At 56.6% G+C, this 19,421-nt stretch overlaps 1 protein-coding gene across 2 annotated transcripts in view; it reads right to left on the bottom strand.

The window, feature by feature from the left end:
• Positions 1-5,836: 5,836 nt before the first annotated feature.
• Positions 5,837-19,421, bottom strand: part of Radil (Ras association and DIL domains) — an 83,426-nt gene continuing 69,841 nt past the window's right edge. For both annotated transcript variants that reach the window (XM_013521246.1, XM_005397849.2), the window contains 10 exons: positions 17,255-17,415; positions 14,673-14,785; positions 13,932-14,169; positions 13,175-13,347; positions 9,455-9,605; positions 8,422-8,612; positions 7,800-8,151; positions 6,844-6,983; positions 6,359-6,498; positions 5,837-6,203 (listed from right to left, as the gene is read on the bottom strand). In XM_013521246.1, coding sequence (XP_013376700.1) covers positions 6,098-6,203; positions 6,359-6,498; positions 6,844-6,983; positions 7,800-8,151; positions 8,422-8,612; positions 9,455-9,605; positions 13,175-13,347; positions 13,932-14,169; positions 14,673-14,785; positions 17,255-17,415 — 1,765 coding nt within the window. In that variant the 3' untranslated portion in view covers positions 5,837-6,097. The remainder of the gene's footprint in view (positions 6,204-6,358; positions 6,499-6,843; positions 6,984-7,799; positions 8,152-8,421; positions 8,613-9,454; positions 9,606-13,174; positions 13,348-13,931; positions 14,170-14,672; positions 14,786-17,254; positions 17,416-19,421) is intronic.

The raw sequence follows: 19,421 nt of genomic DNA, 5'->3' as shown, positions 1-19,421 counted from the left end.
TTATCTCTGGGTTTAATTCTGGCTAAATCAGACTTTTTTCCAGTTCACTAATCCTCTCTCCTTCTGTATCTAATTGTCTATTTAATACTTTGTTGATTCCTAAAATTTCAGTGACTGACTAGACTGTTGTGAAGGTTGCACAGCTCTATATACTAACACCCATGGAGCTGTGTGATGTAACTTGGCAGATCATACGTAGTGTGAATTATATACCCGTTGTTAGGGTTTGTGTCTAGATGTCCTCCCAAAGCCTCCTGCTTTTTATTTTTATTTTTTTTTATTTTTTATTTTTATTTTTTTTTTTGCTTTTTCTCTGGTACCAGGAACCGAACTCACGACCTTGCGCTTGCCAGGCAGGCGCTTTGCCGCTGAGCTAAATCCCCAGCCCCGCCTCCTGCTTTTTAGATGGGGCTTTTGGGGAGGTAGCTGAATGTAGTTTGTGTATGATTCATGGTTCAGTGCTAGGACTAAGGGTGCTGGGATTGAGGGCGATTGCTAGATCAGTCCACTCTGGATTGGGACTGCCCTAATCCCAGCAGTCTGGATAAAATAAAAGGGGCAGAAAGAGGCTTGTTTCCCTCCTCTTCCCTCGGTGCTTCTGCTGTCTTCTGCTGCCGTGAAAGGCTGTCTTCTGTGAGGTCACCCTGCCTTGGAGCCTGCCCATTATGGACTGAAGTAAGTAAATGATTCTTCCTTTAACTGTGGGTGTTGGGTATTGTCTCAGCAAGGAGTAAAGTAACTAAGACACCAGTAAAACTGTTGCCAATTTTCAATAAGCATTGTTTTCATTTCTAGAAGTTCTGGTTGGCTTAGCTGTACTCATATATGAAACTAAATTCATGATAATCCTTGATGCGTGGCCTGCTCTGTTTCTGTTGTTTTAGTTCATGTTTGGGTTTTGTTTTCATGTTTTGTTTGAGACAGGGTCTCACTATGTAGTTCAGGCTGGCCTCAAATTCACAGTGATCCTCCTGCCTCAGCTTCCCGAGTGCTGAGACTACAGGCGTGCACCACCAGGACTGGCTTGGTCTTTGTTTTCTGATGCTGAGGCTCAAACCCAGGGCTGCTCACAAACTAAGTGGTGAACATGGAGCCAACCCTGGGCTCATCTCTGATGTGTGCCGAGCTCCCTTGTCTTTATTAGTCAGCAGGTGAAACAACATGATGAACCCACCCACCCCCCACCCCCACCCCCGGTGTCAGGACTGGAGACCTGGTGACCGCACATCTGCCTGTGTGCTGCTGCCTTCTTTTCCCCACTCCCTTTCTAAATCCTGAGTCGCCCTCCTGAAGGGCTTTCTTGAAATGTAAGAGTCCCTGCTCCCACATAAGTGGGGATCCCTCCAGATACAGTTTTCCCTTTGATTTATCTTTAGCATTATAAAATAGTATCACACTGCAGTCAACCTTTTAGGCCCGATTTTCTCTCTATTCAGATGCTGTGTTGACTCCCTCGCTCCGTGGCATCCATGTGGCTGTCCCACCCGTCAGAGCTGACAGCAGCCGGCTCCCAGCGCTAGCATCTGTTGCCTGCATCACCAAGATAACCTCCCAGTGGATGCGCCCGCTTCTGTCCTGGTCTCTCACATGACAGCCAAACTAACTCTATTAAAATTTAGTGAGGTCTTGTAACTCTTCTAGTAATAGTCCTGTCTGACCTAGACTAAAATCCAAAGTCCCCAGAACAGCCCCCAGCTGTGCGTGACTTGGGCCTCCGTCTGGCCTGAGTGCCTGCAACTTCCCACCGACTGCTTCCACCACACTGGTGTCCCTTCCTCTCCCAGGCATGTATGCTCCCCGCCCAAGTCCTGTGTTTGTTGCTCCCAGTGGAAGAGCTATCCCCTAGGTAGGCATACAGCTGATCCTCACAGCAGACCCTTCCATGAGTGACACTTTGCTCATGAGGCTCGCCCACATGCTGTATATTAAACAACACCCACACTGCCCGCCCCCCTCCGTCTCCACCTGCACATACCATCTTGTCTGCTCTACATTGATTCTCCTCTGCAGCACTTAGCACCAGCATGCTCAGTATTAATCCATTTATTTATTGTTGGGCTAAAAAAATTAGAACCACATTTCCAAAAGGTTCAGAAAGGATGCTGTCTCTTGTCCATTCATATGTTTGAATTGATTTCTGACTGCTGGATTTACGTATTACTGAGAGATTCATGCTAAGGCCCTTTATCATAGTGGATTCAATTCTTGTCTTCGTCTGGCCTTTGTTTTATATATTTTGAGAAAATGTTATTAGGTGCGCCCGGGTTTAGAACTGTTTCATCTTTCTGATGAACTTTTAATTACCTTGTACATCTGATATATCTTTGTCCATCCTTTTACATTTAACTTTTATGCATTCTTACATTTTACATTTGCCTCATAAATATTATGTACCTAGATTTCATCTAGCTTGACAATCCCTTTGTCTTTTTAACGTTAGAGTCCATTTACATATAGTATTACTGATAATTCTGGACAAATTTCTACTATCTTATCTAGTGCTACTTTTCTATTCGTGTTCTTTTTGAGGGGTTTTCTCCCTTTCTGCCTCCGGGTTTTTGTTTTTCTTACTATATCATGTTTCCTCTCTTAGTTTGAAAGTTGAATCCTCTTTCTAGTCTTCTAGTGTCTACACTTGAGATGTCAGCACCCACTGTTAACCAAGGCTAACCAAGCCTTGGCTAAAGCTAACCAATATCATTAGTATTCCCTAAGATAATGCGAGACCCTTAGCTTTTCCCTGTCACTCCTCCTCCTGGCTCACATGCAGTTAGTGACCTGGACTGCCCCGCTGCCTTTGCACTTAAATCCTCCGAAGTTAGATATTACTGTTGCTTTCCATAGTGGTTTACTATTTCCTTATATCTGTTTATTTGCTTACCATATACTCTTGGGTCTCAGACCTTCTATTGAAGGGGAAATTAAAATTTTAAATAAAAGCCTGACCAGGATGCCCGCCAAGACCAAGCAGACATGTCCAGCAGGTCCGATAGCATTTCTTCCTTTGTCCCTGCTGCCTTTGTATAGCTGATGGCCTTACAATGTAACTTAAAATGTAACGGGACATCTCTTCCTTTGTATTACCCATGCTTTGTATAACTGGGAGCTTTGAGATGTAACCTGAAATGCTTGAGCTCCTGTAGCAACCCAAGATGTCACCCAGCCCTCCAGTCATATGTGGTGACTCTGCTTTTGAACCTCCCCGCTGACTTTCCCTTTAAAAGCCCCAAAGCCCTGCTGGGCAGGGCTCTGACTCTTGGGGAGAGATCCTAGCCAGAAGCCGCTGGGTAATAAACTGCCTCCTCCCCTTCTCAGTGCTGTTTTTCCTGTGTTTGGTCTGTTTTCTGCAACACATCAGACACACTTCTCCCCTTGAAGCACAACTTGTACACATCTCTTCAGTGTCTCAGTAATAAACTCTGGTTTGTGCTTGTCTGAAAAGTATTTTAGACTTATCCTTTTTCTTGAAAGACTGGACTGCGTTTTTCCTGGCCGTCTGAAGAGACCATCCTGTGTGCGGTCCCACCTCTACTCTGGAGGCCGGCAGCCAGCTGAGGCGTCTTTTCCGGAGCTCTGTCCTGCTCCCTGGCCGATCTTCAGACCACCTCTGTCTCTGCACTCTGTAGCTTCACCATAATGCACTTAAAGGTGTACTCACTTGACTGATCCTGGCACTCACTGAGGATGTGGGCCTTTTCTCAATTCTCAGCCATTCTCTCTTTGTAGTGCTCTTCCCCTATTTTCCCTGTGTCCTTCCAGGACTCCAGCTAACATAAGGTGCACCTTCTTGTTCTGCGTCTCTCACCTTTTATTTTCATGTTTTCTGACAAACTTCCAACTCTCTCTTCCAGCTCAGTATCTTTTCATCTGTCTAAAATACTTAATCTTTTATCTGACTTTTTTGGGGGTGGTACTGGGACTTGAACCCAGGATCTACACTGAGCTACATCCCTAGCCCTTTTTGTTTTTTTGAGATGGGGGTTTCACATGTTGCCCAAGCTGGCCTCAAACTTGCAGTCCTCCTGCCTCAGCCTCCCAAGTAGTCCTTCACCTAGAGAAGCATCATAAATGCATACTTGGCTATGGCTTCGGGACTGGCTGTATGACTTGTCTGGCTAGCAGGGCAGTACAGAGGTGACAGAGGTGGGAGTGTGCTCCTGGCCCAGCTTGTCCCCTGCTTGTGTGCTGTTGTTATGAGACCAGGGTACGGCTGGTCTGTGGGACCAAGGAGGGCAGGAGAGCTCACTCAGAGCCACAGAGCTCACCACCAGCTGCAGTCGCACCTGCGGGCACCAGCTGTGGCAGAGCTGAGTGGGGAGAAATGCTTTGGCTTTCAGGATCACTCCTGTGACTTCCCCCCAGCACACTATGGTGCCGGCTGACTGCCATATAAATCAGTCTCTCTCTGCTTTGCCTCCTCATCTGGAAACGGTCTTGTGAGTTACACAGGCCATGCCCATGTGCGCCCAAGGGGCCTGGTATGTAGTAAGTAAGGTCTACATAATACCGTGGTTATGTGACTATTCCCTAGCCCGTTGTCCAGCTCTTTAGGAGCTCTGGAGTACTGAGGTCCCTCAGCATTTAACCGGGTCCCTCGATGAAGTCTGCCTGCTAGCTTGGGGCGGCTAAGACTCTGCCACCTCTCCACAATCACTGAAGCAGAGGACTGAAGGGCTGGGCCAGCGACCTGCCACCCTGTGTGCAGCTTCTCGGAACTTAGACCCTCATTTCAGTTTTGGGCTCTAAGGATTTTTTTTCTTTTAGGGCCAACCATGCACTTAAATGACTTTTTAAAAATATGCTTTACCGGGGGCTGGGGATTTAGCTCAGCGGCAAAAGCGCCTGCCTGGCAAGCGCAAGGTCGTGAGTTCAGTTCCCGGTACCGGAGAAAAACCACAAAAAAAAATAAAAATAAAAAAATAAAAATATACTTTACCTAGCATGTTAGGCAGCTGGTGGGGAGCCACCCGTTCAACCCCATTGAAAGGCCCATGCTTGCAAGCAGTGGCAGCACTGACAAAGGGCCTGGAGCAGATGCCCTGCACCTCCCTGCATGTTCAGCAGGGGGCAGCACGGAGCCCATGAGGCTGCAACTGGGGCCCACTCAGGACACTGCTCCTGGGCTCCGGGCCCTCCAGGTGTCCCCTTTTCACATGACGTGTCCTCTGCAGCGGACAGGCTGGGACCCCACTAGTCCCTGTCCCTAGGGTTTCCGTTCCTGTCCTGGCCACTGTTCTGTGCATAGCGAGACACGTAAGTCCCCTATACCCAGGCCGTGGAGCTGCGGGACCTGCTTGAGGTGCCTGGCACGTGCCAGGCTGTAGTCTGGCCGAGCACAGAGGTGTGCTGGCCCCGCTGGCCCCATGATGCCAACAACCCCTGGCCTTTGCCCTGCCCTGTTAGGCTGGCAGCCTGCCAGGGTGAGGAGACAGCGACTAGGTGTACGACAGCTACAGATTAAGTGCCTGGTATTAGGGCCAAGCCGCTGGCTTTGGTGCTCAGAGAAAAGGGCGGGGCAGCCGTGCACAGGGTGGCCTGGTCCTCAGCAACACTGCAGCTCAGCCAGTCCCCTTCCAGCCTTCCTGGGCGCTCCAGAGCCGTGTTCTGGGTACATGGCATGCTGAGCCAGGCAGCTAGAAGGTGGAGCTGCCCTGCTTGGTGGCTCTGCCCTTTTGGCTGCAAGAGAACTATGGTCTTCATTCTGCCTCTGGACAGGGAGAGGACAGGGCCATGTAGCGTTTCTACTGTGCTAACGCGGGAGTGCGGGGAGGAGAGGCTGTGCAGGACTACAGAAATGCCAGGCTGCAAATGGCAGAGCCCACCACTGCCCCCAGGAGGATAGGAAAGATCGTTTATTGAATCTATACTTCTCTGTTAAAGTCTTTACACATAAAAACTCTGTAAGAAACATTACCACTTAGTGTCCTCTGTCATATAAATAAAATATACAATGAGATGTACAAGAAGGACAGGCGTGTCCTAGTGAGGCCGCCACACAGGAACTCACTGGCGATTTGAAACTCGGTGATGGACAGCTTGAAAGAACTGGGGGGCGCCTGGCGGAGCAAGGTGCTGGGGGTGGGGTCCTGAGCCCCACCTACGGTGGGGGCGTGCGGTAGCGGATTTTCTTGGCTGTTTCCACATCAGACTTGGCAACCAAAAACCGCATCTTCTTGCCCCCGTGTCGGATCAGGTCCACAGCTCTGAAACCAACCAAGGCGGGAGGGTGATATGGAGACCCTGAGCGCGCGTGCCCCAAGGCCAGGACAAATCAGACTCCCTCCTACTCAGGGACCTCGAGGAACAGGGCGAGCCCTGCCCTCCTGAGGGTGCCCGGGATGGGTGGGAGCAGTGGTACCTCATGTAGCTCACACCCATCAGGCTGGTGCCGTTTGCCTCCAGGATCCGGTCTCCCAGTGACAGTCGCCCATCAGCTGCTGCAGGGCTGCCTGGGAGCAGGGTCTGGATGTAGAGCCCCGGCGCACCCAGGGCCGTGTGCTGGGGAGAAGCAGAGGATGCTGACACCCGATGTCTCCAGCAAGGACCCGCAGCCCCCGCCTCAGCACCTGCAGGTCCCAGTCCCAGTGCAGACTGTTTATTCAGTATGAGTATCAGATGTCTCACAAGAACTGGGCCCAGCGCTGCCCCCAAAGGCTGGGACAGACCTTGAAGGCCAGGTGAGCAAGCAGGGCAGCTGTAGGACCAGAAGGACCCTCCACAGCCATGGTCTCCTCCCCTGGCAAGGCCATGGCACCTAGCTGCACAAGCTGTGACCAGGCTGGACAGGAAGGGCAGCGGCAGCCCACGGCTTTGGGGTGGGCAGGGGAGGCCCGGGCCACTCACCATGCCGTCGATGAGGCCCATGCCCAGCCCCAAGGGGCCTCTCTCCAGCTCCACAGAGAAGACGTAGCAGAAGTCCTCAGTGCTGGAGCTGCCACTTGAGGGGTCCAGAGGAGACTCGTCCACGGGGGCCACTGTGTCTCCTGAGTGGGCAGGGAGGGGTGCAGGGGCATGAGGGGCCACAGGACTGGAGACCAGTGCCCACCCCAGAAGTCAGGACACAGGAGAGCAGACTGGACGGCAGCCAGGGTTCAGGTCGGGTCCACCTGCTGGCCGCACACAGTATGTCTGCAAGAGGGACCTCGTCCTCCCCACAGCTGTACCAGGACAGCGGCCCTCCCCTGCTCCTATGTGTCCCAGCAGAGCCTCACTGGTCTCTTTACTTCTGCCCCTTCCTCCTATTCTTCCTCCCCACCCTCCCTGTGGCTCCAAGCTCGCCTTTCCTAAGGTTCCCACACTGATCACACCCTGTCCGCAACCCAGCCACGCCCACCCACAGGCCAGGCCTCTCTCTCCATGGCGCTCATGCCCGCCAGGGCCTAGTCAGGAGCACACCTGTGCAGGTAGCTACCCCAGCCAGGCTCTGCCAGGGGATCCCAGCGCTCAGGGACCCTCAAGCTCAGCCCGAGCAAGGAGGACCCAGTGCTGCGCTCCTCCCTGGGCCTGGCTATGGATACACGTGTACAGCACATACCTAGGCCCACATGTGGTTACCCCCTCTCCTCCCAGCTTTCCCAGACTCCCAGCACACACCTGCTGGCCACAGCCCGTCACCTGCGAGACGCCCTCTACCTGCTGCAGAGCCCACTGAGTCTCAGTCCCCTTTACCCAGGAGCAAGACCTCCCTTACCTCCCCCTCTGAGCTCCACTGTCGCTGCACTGGGCAGAGGCTGCAGACACCTAGGGCCCCAAGATGGAAATACCCCAAGGCAAAGGGCACGCACAGGGCTGGGCCTCACCTTCTAGAGCTGCACCCCCGGGAGCCAGCCCATTCCTTTGCCCTTCCGGAAGCATCTTCCCACAGGGGCCGCCAGGCTCAGGCCAGCTAGGGCCCCCAGGCTCGAGGCCTAGCGGGGTTCCCGGAGGTGTGAGAAGGCAGGAGGAGTCAGTGTGCACGAGGCCAGCCTGGGAGTTCCTGTGGCCCCCTCGGCCAGGCTGCCATCCCCCTGGGGGATCTTGTGCCCCAGGAGCCCCGGCACCAGGAACAGAGTGTGCAGAGGCGGTTTCAAGGACTCCTCCGCTGGGGTCCCTGGTAGCGAGGGAGCAGCCCTGGCCCTCCAGGTGCCCCTCAGGGATGGTGTGATACAGGCCCTGCGGGGAGAGAAGCAAAGGGTCAGGCCAGGTGGCTAGGGTGCCTACCAGGAAGAGACAGGGTCCCAGGGCCAACAGCCAAAGGACACTTGCTAGTCTACACCACGAAAAATGTGGGAGAACCCGGCAGGTGTCCCTGCCATCTGCAGCGCTGGGCTGAGATGGCTCATGCTGGCTGTCTCCAGGGCCAGGCAGCCCTGTGCCTGTTTCCACCCTAACGCCACATGACAGCTGTGGGACCAGGTCCCTCCCCCGCCTCCTGGCCCCTACCTCAAGGTTGGCCAGCTGGGTGGGCCCGCGGCCAGGACTGGCTGGGCCACGCAGGCCCCACAGGAAGTGGCGGATATACAGCAGGTGCTGGTAGACTCCGTCATCTGGGCAGTCGGCCTCCAGGTCCACCTGGAAGCCCTCACTGGGCAGGACGATGGGCGGGGGCTTTTCGTAGGACTCCAGGACGTGCTCTGCAGGGGAAGGAGTGAGGGTGCAGTGACCGGCCCGCTCCTCCAGCCAGCCCCCCACCTGGCGTGTGGGACCTGGACCAACAGGCTGAGCTCTGGGCCTGACCTCCCCGGGCCCTGGGAGATGGGGTCCCACCAGGGCGACCAACCCCAACCCGGCTCTCATCCTTTCTCCACCCTTAATGACCTCCCACTAGCAGGGTGTCCAAGCGCCCCAGGGTGCGGACCAGGCCTTTGCCACGTGGGACTCGGTACATCCCATGGAGCCGCGGTGAGCAGCTCGCCTGACTGGGCGGGGCGAGGTCCCTGGGCGCTGAGGGCCCACAGTGAGCCCGTATCTACACGAGTGGCCACAATCATTAGGCTGCGTGCAGGCTGGGCTCTGTCCACGACAGCACCACAGCACCTCCCCGGTGGCAGAGGCCCCCGAGGTGACCTCCCCACTGATCTCCTGGCATGGAGCAGGACGTGTGCAGGCCCCAGATGCCAATGGCTGAATGGGGAAGGGCTGGGGAGAAGCATCTCCCACCCCCTTGACCATGTTTTGTTTACATGCTGCAGTATGCACGGTGCCCACAGAGGAGGTGTGTGGGTCAGATGTGTATGTGCCCGCATGCAACTGTGCAGTGCCCCCGGCCCAAGGTGCCAGGAGGGCACGGGGACCTCGGGCCTGAGCTGGGGTGGGGAGCTGGAGCAAGGATCCTGGGGCAGGGCAGGCCCCCGGTGCTGGAGGCACACCCTCCCAACTTAGAGGGGCAGGCAGTGGCAGCGCAGCCGCCCTCAGCCTGGGGACAGTGGTCTCACCTGGGCCTCAGCCCCCTGCCCCCTGCCTCTGGCAGCCTCACCTGACTGGAAGGCATCGGGGCAGTCCTGGGCTCCGGGCTCCCAAGCGCTCATGGGGCCCATGGCCGAGGCCAGCTGGTACTGGGTCAGCAGCCGGTGCAGCTGTGCTGGGCTCAGGGCGGGGAATGTGGCCCGCAGGGTGGCCCAGCTCATCTGGAAGCAAGGAGGAGCTTGGGGTCAGAGGCCTCCAGGTGCACAGGGTGCCCAGCACAGCCCCGACCCCAGGGAGGGTCACAGCACAGGGCAGGGCTCCCAGGGAACACACAGCCCCAGGTCTCACATGCCACCAGGGGGCTGTGCGGGAAGCAGCGGTCACTCAGGGGACAGCACCACAATCACCACCCCAAACACCCTCCACGCCAGCCAGGAGCTACCTCCCTTGGCTCCAAGTCCAGATCAGGGACTGCTGGCAAGCTGGGGGAAATAAAGTCAGATCCCTAACTCACACCATGTAAAAGAAATCAAGGGGTCAAGACATGTGAAAGGCAGAACAGAAATCACTCAGCTCGGAAGTGGGACTGACTTTTGACTGCAAGCTCAGGGTAAGGGAGGTCTTTTTGTTGTTGCTGTTGTTCACTGTAGTACTAGAGATTGAACCCAGGATCTTTGCACTGAGCTGTATCCCAAACCTTTTTGCTTATTTTTCACTTTGAAACAGGGTCTTACTAAGTTGGCCAGGCTAGCTGCAACTCATGATCCTCCTGCCTCAACCTCCCAGAATTCTGGGATTACAGGCCTGCACCATGTGCCTGGCTGGGAGAGCTTTCTTTTTTTTCTTTCCTTTTTTTTTTTTTTGAGACAGGGTCTCGCCATGCACTTCAGGCTGGCCTTCAGCTCACTTTGTAGCCCAGGCTGGTCTTGAACTTGCAATGATCCTCCTGCCTCAGCCTCCTGAGTGCTGGGATTACTACTGAGGCTTGGCAGTACAGGCCTGCACCATGCGCCTGGCTGAGAGCACTTTCTTTTTTTGGGGGGGGGAGCAGTTTCTTAAGACAAAAAAAGGTGTTAAGTCCTTGGGAAGTGGTGGACTCCCCTGACAAAACCAAGCCTAGCACTTCTGTGGCCCCTGGGCCTTGGGCACAGTCACTGCAAAATCCCTTCTCATCTCCAGCAGGGCTCCTCCTTTCCTCTCCGGGGCCCACTCCTCCCGCTGTTTGCAGGAGGAGCTCCAGCCTCACGACAAGGCCGTGGTAGGGCGTGCTGGAACACGGCCCGTCCTGGCCCGGTGGGTGAGCAGCTGTGGGCACTGGCGTTCTGGGGGCAGCTCCTTGGCCTGCAGACTGTGGCTCAGGTGGCTCCTCTCTGGGTCGTGTCTCATCCCCGTCCTGCTCTGGAAGTTGCTCTGTGACGCGGTCTGGGTCAAGCTCCAGCTGTGGAATGGTCTCCCAAGCTGCCTGCTCACTGCCCGGGCTCCTCCGATCGCTGTCCTAACGTTAGCTTTCTTTTCTTCTCCTCTTCCTATTTCACTCTTGCTTGCTTTTCCACTGACGTCTGGAGGCCTGGGCCACGGTCATCACACATCTGCACTGCAGGGACTGTCAGTGTCTTGGGCTGCTGACCCAGAAGTGCATATTCCTGCTGAGGCTTCTGCCCCTCACCCTCATGCCAGTTCAGGGGGCCTTGAGGGGGGGTTCTTTTTGATGCTGTGAGTTCCAAGAATACTGTCGGTGTCAGAGAGGGACCCAGCAGAGCAGACCCCCACCTGGTCTCCCTTGAGTGCCCTGTGCACTCTCTCTGGCCTCGCCTCTCCACTCTGCATTTCCTGGGCTTTATCGTCTGCCTTTGGGTTTTCCCTTCTCCCTCCATAGTTTTAATTTCCAACAATCACCATTTTTTCATATTTATAGACTCATTATTATTTATGAATACTTCTCTTTATTTTTATAAGGACAATTTTGTAATAAAGTTTCATCTCCTTGAATAATCTGTTTCAGGGGTACTCAGCAGTGACCAGAAGCCACAGAACCCTCAAGCTAAGAATGGTATTTATTTTTATTTTTTGACAGCCTTCATGCTGAGCTACATCCCCAACCCTCCTTTTTTGTCCAGACAGGGTGTCACTGAGTTGCCGAGCAGGCTGGGCTGGAACTTGAGATCCTCCTGCCTCAGCTTTTGGAGCAGCTAGGATTACCAGCGTGCCTTACCAGGTACAGAAGAGTTTTTAAAGATTCAATTTCTTTAATGCATAGGACTACTCTGATTTTTATTTCCTCTTGTGTTAGTTTTCATTAGTACTCATTTCTTTATTAGTCCATTTCATCTAAATTGTCACATTTATTAGCATAAACTTATTACGATAATTATAATATTCTCTTCATACTAATTTTTAATGTAGGCTCTGAGTGGTATCCCCTTTTGCACTAATACTTGCAGTTTGTGTCTTCTCCCATTTTTTTATAAAAGGTTTCAAAAAAACACTCTTCGTTTTATTGCTTTCCTCTACCGTAAGCCTGCTGTTTCACTCATCTTTTGCTCCGATCCATCACTTCCTCTCTTCTGCTTTCTGCGGATCTGCTTTCTTGTTTCCTGATCAGGCGCCCTCACTTTGTTTTCCACTGAGCGCTGCTTTGACTTTGGCCCCCAGGGCTCCAGGTTCTGATCTTCACGGCCCCTGACCACCCTGACAGAGATGGGGTGAACACATCAGGCCTGGCCAGTGGTGAGCAGGGCCCAGCTCCGACGGGGAGCCCGGTGATCATGCCTGGAGGTCTCCTGCATGCAGACCCTAACCTCAGCACTGCGATACTGTCCTGACACAGCCGCAAGGCTGCCTGCTGGTGGATGGCTGCAAGGATTACGTGAGACAATGGGACGTGGACGCTGTGCTCACCAACAGGACATGCAGGCAAGATGCTGCGTGTACCGGTCCTCAGGCAGCAGAGCTCACTCTCCCCGGTAGCCCGGCTATGCCAGAGTCTGCTCGGGCATGGTGCCACACTGTACACTCAGTATAGCTCCAGGAGCGGGCATCATCATGCGCTGTCCTATGGGTGCCCACTAGCAGCCAGGAGCTTGTTTGATGCCTTCCAGGAAGGAAAAGAAGCCCCAGCTGGATTTCCATTCATTATCTGCAACGGTGTTTCTCAGGGTCAGTGGCTGGTGAGTGGCGAGGAAGGGCGGTTAAGATGTGCATTAACTTCCTGTTGCTGGAACGGATGCCCGCTGGCCTGGGGTGAGCGCCTTGGGTGTGTAACCTCGCAGGCGTGGGGCTCCCTGCGTGGAAATCAAGGTGTCCGAAGCAGGGAGTCTCCTGGAGCTCTGCGGAAGGATCCACTTCCTGCCCTTCTGGTCCCTTCCTGTGGCTGAAGTCACGCTTCTGTGCCGGGTGCCAGCTGGGCCCCCAGGCTCCCAGCCCCTCCTTCCTCAGATCCAGCCACTGGGGACAGGTCCCTCTTCTCCTGCCCTCCATCTCTGGCCCACCCTGCGGACTTGCCGGATTAGCCTGAGCCCACCCGCAGGACCCAGAGCCACCCTCCACTTAAGATTCCGTGGGGTCCCCTCTGCCATGCACAGTGACAGTCACAAGGCCCAGGGGCTGGACACGGACACTTTTGGGGCCACTAGCCTGCCTGCTGCAGATGGGGACAATCTTGCAAGCTTTCAAGGGAACAACCTAGTTTTCTGGGCCTGGAAAGCAAGGTTCCCGGCCACCCTTGACCCAGTTTGCAAGTCCAGGACACCATGTGGCCTCATCCCTCCCCATGCTGCTGTGATATCCCCACCTGGACAAGCTGGGCGCTGGGGGTGGCCAGCAGGTGCAGGGTGCAGGACAGCTTCCGGAAGAAGCGCTCCCCGGCCGCCCCCAGGCCGACGCTCCTCGCCCACTCCAGGAGCTGCTGCAGGCGGCTGCAGGCCTGGACACCTCTGGGCCAGTGGAAGCAACTCAGGGAGGGGCCTGGGGAGGGGAAGGGGAGAGGGAGGTGACACCCAGCCCCCTGCACAGGAGCCCAGCACTGGGCTCCCCAGAGCCTATTCTCCCCTCCCAGGCCACTGAGGACAACACAGCTCAAGCACACCTGAGATGCTGCCTCAAATTCCCAGGCCCTTCCTGGGGTTGGGGGTGATGGAGGCAGTGCTCAGGGCAGGAGGGGTGTGACTGCCCCGGCTCCAAAGTGCAGGCCTCAGCAGACAGGCCTTGCCCCACTGCCACCTTGCCTGTGCTAGCAACTCGGGCATGCTGGGGCTCGTCCTGAGCAGACCTCTTGGTGCCCCCAGCAGTGGCCCTGGTCGGAAGTAACCGGTGCTCCGAGCCCAGCAGGTACAGAGGACACCAGCTCAGCCAGGCAGGGTCTAAGGGCAAGGCCTTGGCAGCAGCACAGATTTAGTCCCCTCTGGTCACAGGTCCTACCTGGCCTCAGCCTGCTGCCTGCCCACACCACCACAGCCAGCCACGGCCCCAAGCGAGGCAGAGCAGGCCCCAAGAGCGGAGCCGGGCACCACCAACAGGCACAGGTCCCGGCCGCACGTGGCCATGCTCACCCCTGTCCAGGAGCTGGTTGAGCAGCAGCGTGCCTGAGAAGAAGAAGAGGTAAGCGAGCATCTGGGAGGCCACCTCAGGGTGCACCCGAAGCTGTCGCAGGAGATCCAGGGCAGCCTGGTACACGGCCACGACGCGGCGCAGTTCCTCGGGCAGCGCAGGGCTCCCATGCCAGCTCTCCCGGCGCTCCGTCTGGAATGGGGGGCACTCCAGGAGGGCAGGGAGGCAGACGTACAGGCACTGTGAGGCAAAGAGATCCCAACACTTTAGGGGCTCTGGGACCAGCTGAAGGACCCACCAGCAAGCCCCGGCCCTGCCTTGGCAGGAAGGTCTGCAGGCCAAGCCCCGAGGGAGCTGCCCCCAAGGCGGGAGCCCAGGCGGGCACAGTGGGCTCAGGAGGGCTGGCCTCGGCCATACGTGGCACATGTTCCTGTCAGGGTGGTGCATGAAAGTGGCCCTGGTGGGATGGGTCCCCACAGGGGGTCTGAAAGCACCCTGTGGAAAGGTGCGCCCCGCACTCCCAAAGCACTGCATGTGTCTCAGGACACGGGCCAGCAGCAGCGCTACTAGCACTAACTGGGGTCAAGGTGGCAGCAGTACGGGGTCCCGTGTGCCCCACCCAGGGCTTCTCAAAAGAAAGGAAGAGGCCAGATGGCGCCCGGGTTTCTGCCAGGGGAGAAGAGTGACCCGGGGGAGGGTGGAGCGAGGGAGCACACCGGGTCCCTGGAAGCGCCCGGCCGCACCTTGGAGAGGTAGTACACACACTGCTGGAAGGCGTAGAGCACCACCTCCTCCAGCGCTGCCATGGCCTCCTCGCTGGCCGTCAGTGTGCAGGAGAACAGCGACTCCTTGGAGCCTGCAGGGGGATCGCCGCTGAGTGTCACCGGGCTCCGCGCTCATGGACTGCCACAAAGAGCAGGGACCTGACCCAGCACTTGCCCAGCACTCTCCCCAGCACCCCGCCCCATGCCCCCATGCGGGCCCGGGTATGTGATGAGCTGGCAGGAAGCAGGCGGCGGGCCACGGCGGCAGGATGAAGCCTCGGAATAGGCTCCCCCAGACACCACAGGGCTGATGCCGCGGGCGACCACTTGAGCTGCTTCTCCCGTGGGGACCTCTGCAAGGATCCAGAGCCCTAGGACAGGGTGCCCCCCACCTGCTGCAGGTCCAGGTGCTAAGCCACAGGCAGAGAGAGCATGTGGGATCCTGAGTGGATGCTATGTGTGCCTGTCCCTGACAGCTGCGCAGTGGGACTCCTGGTTGAGAGCTCAGACACAAAATCAGGGTGACAAAGGTGATTGTGCCAGCTCTCAGGACATATTCTGCCTAATGGCAGAATGTGTCCCACAGTCATTTCCTGCACAAGTTCGGTAGGCTGATCGGTGGCCTCGGACCCCTTCCTGGTCATCAGGTTGGTGTGACTTCTCCTGAGTCAGATCCTGGGCAGTGAGGCTCCTGGGTCCAGCTCAAACACATCCCTGGGCCCAGTGTCCCAGCTCCAGGCCTGACAGACCAGCAACAACTTCCTCCTTGAGATGCAGGTGATGGTCTCGCAACCCTCAAAGCAGGGAGAGGGTCCCTGGACCAGAGCAGGACTCAGCACAGGCCTAGACTGCCGCGCAGAGGGACCTCTCACCTTGCACAGGTGGGTGAGGCAGCTCCTGAGCCAGCTCTCCGTGGGAGCCAGAACAAAAGGGACCGCCCCACCCCCAGCCCCACCACATACACAAGAAGGGCAGCAGAACCCGCCCCCCAGGAGGCACCCCCCACACTCCCCGCACAGTTGGAAGCAGAACCAGGCATTAGGGAAGGAGAAGGAAGCAGGAATTGACTGGGGCAGGCAGCAAGGGCCACTGGACACCAGAACTCTGTGGCCAACGGGCAGGTGAGGTGCCCTTGCTCTGGAGACCTAAGCCAGCAGGGGTGATGCCCCTTTTCGGCAGTCAAACTGGCTACTCTTCAAGTGCACCTGAGGGTACAAGGGACAGGGCATGGCCCGGAAGGCCCCACGGATGAGGAAGGGTCCACGTCGGGGGCAAGCTTCCCTCCACACATCCACAGAGGCCAGAGTCCTGAGGCCCTGGGAGCCCACAGAGGGGCCCACCTCCCCCACCCTGAGCTAGAGAGCAAGCAAACCTCCCTTGCCCGCCCCCATGTCCAGAGCCCGGCCCCTCCACCCACCCAGCCTGCACAGGATGCCCGGTCCGCGGTCCCATCTGGTCTCAGCATCCAGTTCAGCTGCAGGCCCCTGAAGCAGAACAGGAGCCTGTCTTGCAGAGGGGACCACAGATGCCCTGATCTCTCTGGTCACCAGTCAAGAGCTCTCCTCTCGGGACAGCTGCCCATGAGGCACCACGGGGGCCACAGGGCCCAGAACCACTGGGTGCAGCCTGCTGGGACCCCAGGCTGGCTTTGCTTCCTGGGGTCTCTTTCTGATGCAGCCCACAGGTACTTCCAAGAAGACGCAGTATCTGGGGGACCACAGCCAGGGACACCTCCCAGCCCCCACCCCAGTGCCTCCCAGCTGGGCCACAGGCCTGAGGGGACTCCCAACGCACTCTCCACCATAGCCTGGGCCCCGCAGAAACAAGGCCACCAAGCCACACCTGCTCAGCCCCCCACAGACCCCAGCCCGGCTGAAGCAGCCCAGAGCCCCGCCAATGTGAGGGCGGCGAGCACTCTGTCAGCCACAGCCAGACGCGGCTGTGTGGGACAACGCCAGGACCACCCACTGGAGGCTCTGTCCTGGGACCCACGTCAGAGCACTGGCCCTACTGCTGGTCCCCGGCTCTGTACAGAAACTCCCAGGTCAGCTCCAACCTCCAACGGCTGTCAGGTGACCGCTGCCAGCTAAAGTCTGCCTGCCCAGGGCCTGGCCCCACTCCACCCCACAGAGCGTCTTCCCAGCTGGTGTTTGCAGGACACTTTCCACTGTGATTCCTAAATCCTATGCGCACATTTCCCACATGTTAACCCCTAAACATGACTCAGTCTACAATCTTCCAGTCCTTTCCAGAACCATGGTGCCTCTCTGAGCATGGCATCTGTCTATGAGGCACCAAGGGTCCTGCATGTCCCCAGCCTGTGGTAAGAAGAACCGAGCAGGCTGCGGTCAAGCTGCCTCCACGGCAGAGCACCAGTGTGCTGGGCACAGAGGCGTCAGTTTGGCTCAAATGCCAGGCCTGGTCTCACAGGCTGTCCCCAGATTGCTGCCCACACGGAGCCTGGCACCAAGGAAGCCCAGGCTGGAACCCAACCCTCTGTCACGACCGGCCAACTGTGCCCGAGGACAGCACCTTGCCGGGGAGCGCCAGTCAGGCTGTACCTGTGACATCCAGCTCCTCTTCCATGCTCTGCATGTAGAGTGGGCATTTCTGCTGGATAAAGTACAGGAGCTCGATGGAGTTAGACATCCAGAAAAGAATGTGCTGCAGATCTGGAACTAGGTCAGCCATGGTGAAGCTGGCCCAGGAGATGGGTTCCTGGCTACCAAGACAGAAAGACGCAGTTATGCTTGGCCCACGACCTGGGGGTTCAGTCTGCACCTCTGTCTTGGGAGAATGCTCGTACCCATGGAATAGGGACAAAAACAACCACTGTTGTCACTATCCACGTTAGGCTGGAGGTTAGGAATTATGCATGCACCCACTTGGCATCTGCCCACAAGACATCAGAGGCTCCAACAGGCCCAGTGGGAAGGACAGCCAGTCACCACGGCCACCAGGAATGGACTCTGGTAAATAAACCACTTCCACAGCTTCTCTTTTGAAATTAGATAATACAGTAGCTGCAGATTCGAATGGAGGGCATGTGTGGGCACGCATGTGCATCGTGCACATGGAAGGTGAGGGCCATGGCTTTTACACGAGAAAACAAGAGTTCAAATGTGCTAAGAGCCAGAAATAGGAGCTTCTGTGTGTTACTTAGGTGAACAGATAATTAGCAGAGGAAATGCACAGTAATAGGTTTGAGAGGTGCACAAATACTAGCAAAATCCCCCCCCCCATCAGAGCAGAATCAGAAGGTTGTGAAGCTGACGAATCAAGGGGCAGCGACCAAAGCTTGTTCTTGGAAGTTTCAGGAGGGCTCATCAGAAAGCCCAGCATGGGCACTGTTAGCCAAAGAAACTTCTGAGATCTGCAGGAGAGTTGGGCAGTGTGCAGCGTTCCCACCACAAACGCTCCTGCAGTTTGGTTCTTCATCCACAGGGGGCACTGTTACTCCACTTAATATAACCAGCAGCTCCCACTCAGTGCTACAGGTGCCAAGCACCTAGAGTACAGCCCTAAGCAGCTCAGACCCTCGTGGCCAGCCTGGGTGGGGCTCCTTCCCTCGCACGCCTGATGCCTCACCACAAAGGGCTGCCTTTGCAGGGGACAGTGACACACTGGGGCTCCTGTCTCCCTCGACTGGCAGCCCCCACACCCACCACCACTACCATCTCTCCTGCGTCTGTCAGCACCAGCGTAGGGGTGTCAGTCACCCTCTGAGTGGCCAAGAACCCCCAGTGACTGTCCTGAATGGGCCCTGGATGCCCATGGGGTGGAGGCAGTAATTCCGCAGTTTAAAATGCCACACACATCTCTGCCATCACCCTCAGCTCACTGACGCCCTGGACCGGCTTCGAGGGCCTCCTAGGGCTCTCAGCAGCGCAAGTGCCACGTCTGTCCCAGTCACATCCACTGGACACTGCTGAGCATCCCAAACAGGTGTGCACCCCAAGCGGGCAGCAGGCGTTTCCCTCAGATTCGACGCAGACTGGCCCTGGGCAAGCAGGGCATCCTGCTACCTGTTACGTGGCTGGCCCAGGACCCTTGTGGCTCTGGCCCTCTCTAGGGCATTCTAAGGGGCAGGCAAGGGGCTGTCAGCCGCCTGTACCCACAGGGGGAAGGGGGAAGGCTGTGAGTCAGATGGACGACGCGGACGCTCGGGCCAGGCTCCCGGAGCAGCGTGCCGCTAGGACTGTGTGCAGCTGGTCTGCAAGCGGTCAGAGAAGGGCTGGGGTTCGGACTTTCTCCCTCTGCCCCAGATTCTCCCGGGACCTGAGGTGTCACCTGTCTTCTCTGATGTAATGTCACTTTTGTCCAAAGACAATGCTGACCTTCTCTGTCCTGCTCCCCAGCAGGGAGAAGACAGTTTAAGACAGTCTTTTCTGCAGCCACTCTGGCCCCTTGCTCTTTCCAAAGTCCTTCCCAATAAGGTCTGGATCACACTCAAGCACAAAGCAGGTATGCAGCAGGCATGGAGCTGTGCGTTGCGGGGAAAGGATTAATCTGGCTCTCCAGAGCTGACTCTACTTTGTTTCCAACATGTGTCACCCTTCTCAATTTCACCCCTGAACTCAAAGGCACACAGAGGCTTCAGCTGGAAAATAAACCACCAGGCTCCGCCACCTGGAGCTCAGTGTTAAACCGAGCGGGGTCAGCATCTAGCACATGACAGCTGCCAGCCGGCCACACACCAAGAGCCCCTGGGTGGACGCCAGGAAACCC

Source organism: Chinchilla lanigera, unplaced genomic scaffold (assembly GCF_000276665.1).
Source record: "Chinchilla lanigera isolate Chin_1 unplaced genomic scaffold, ChiLan1.0 scaffold00059, whole genome shotgun sequence".
Taxonomy (NCBI): domain Eukaryota; kingdom Metazoa; phylum Chordata; class Mammalia; order Rodentia; family Chinchillidae; genus Chinchilla; species Chinchilla lanigera.
This window is presented reverse-complemented; position numbering and strand designations above follow the sequence as displayed.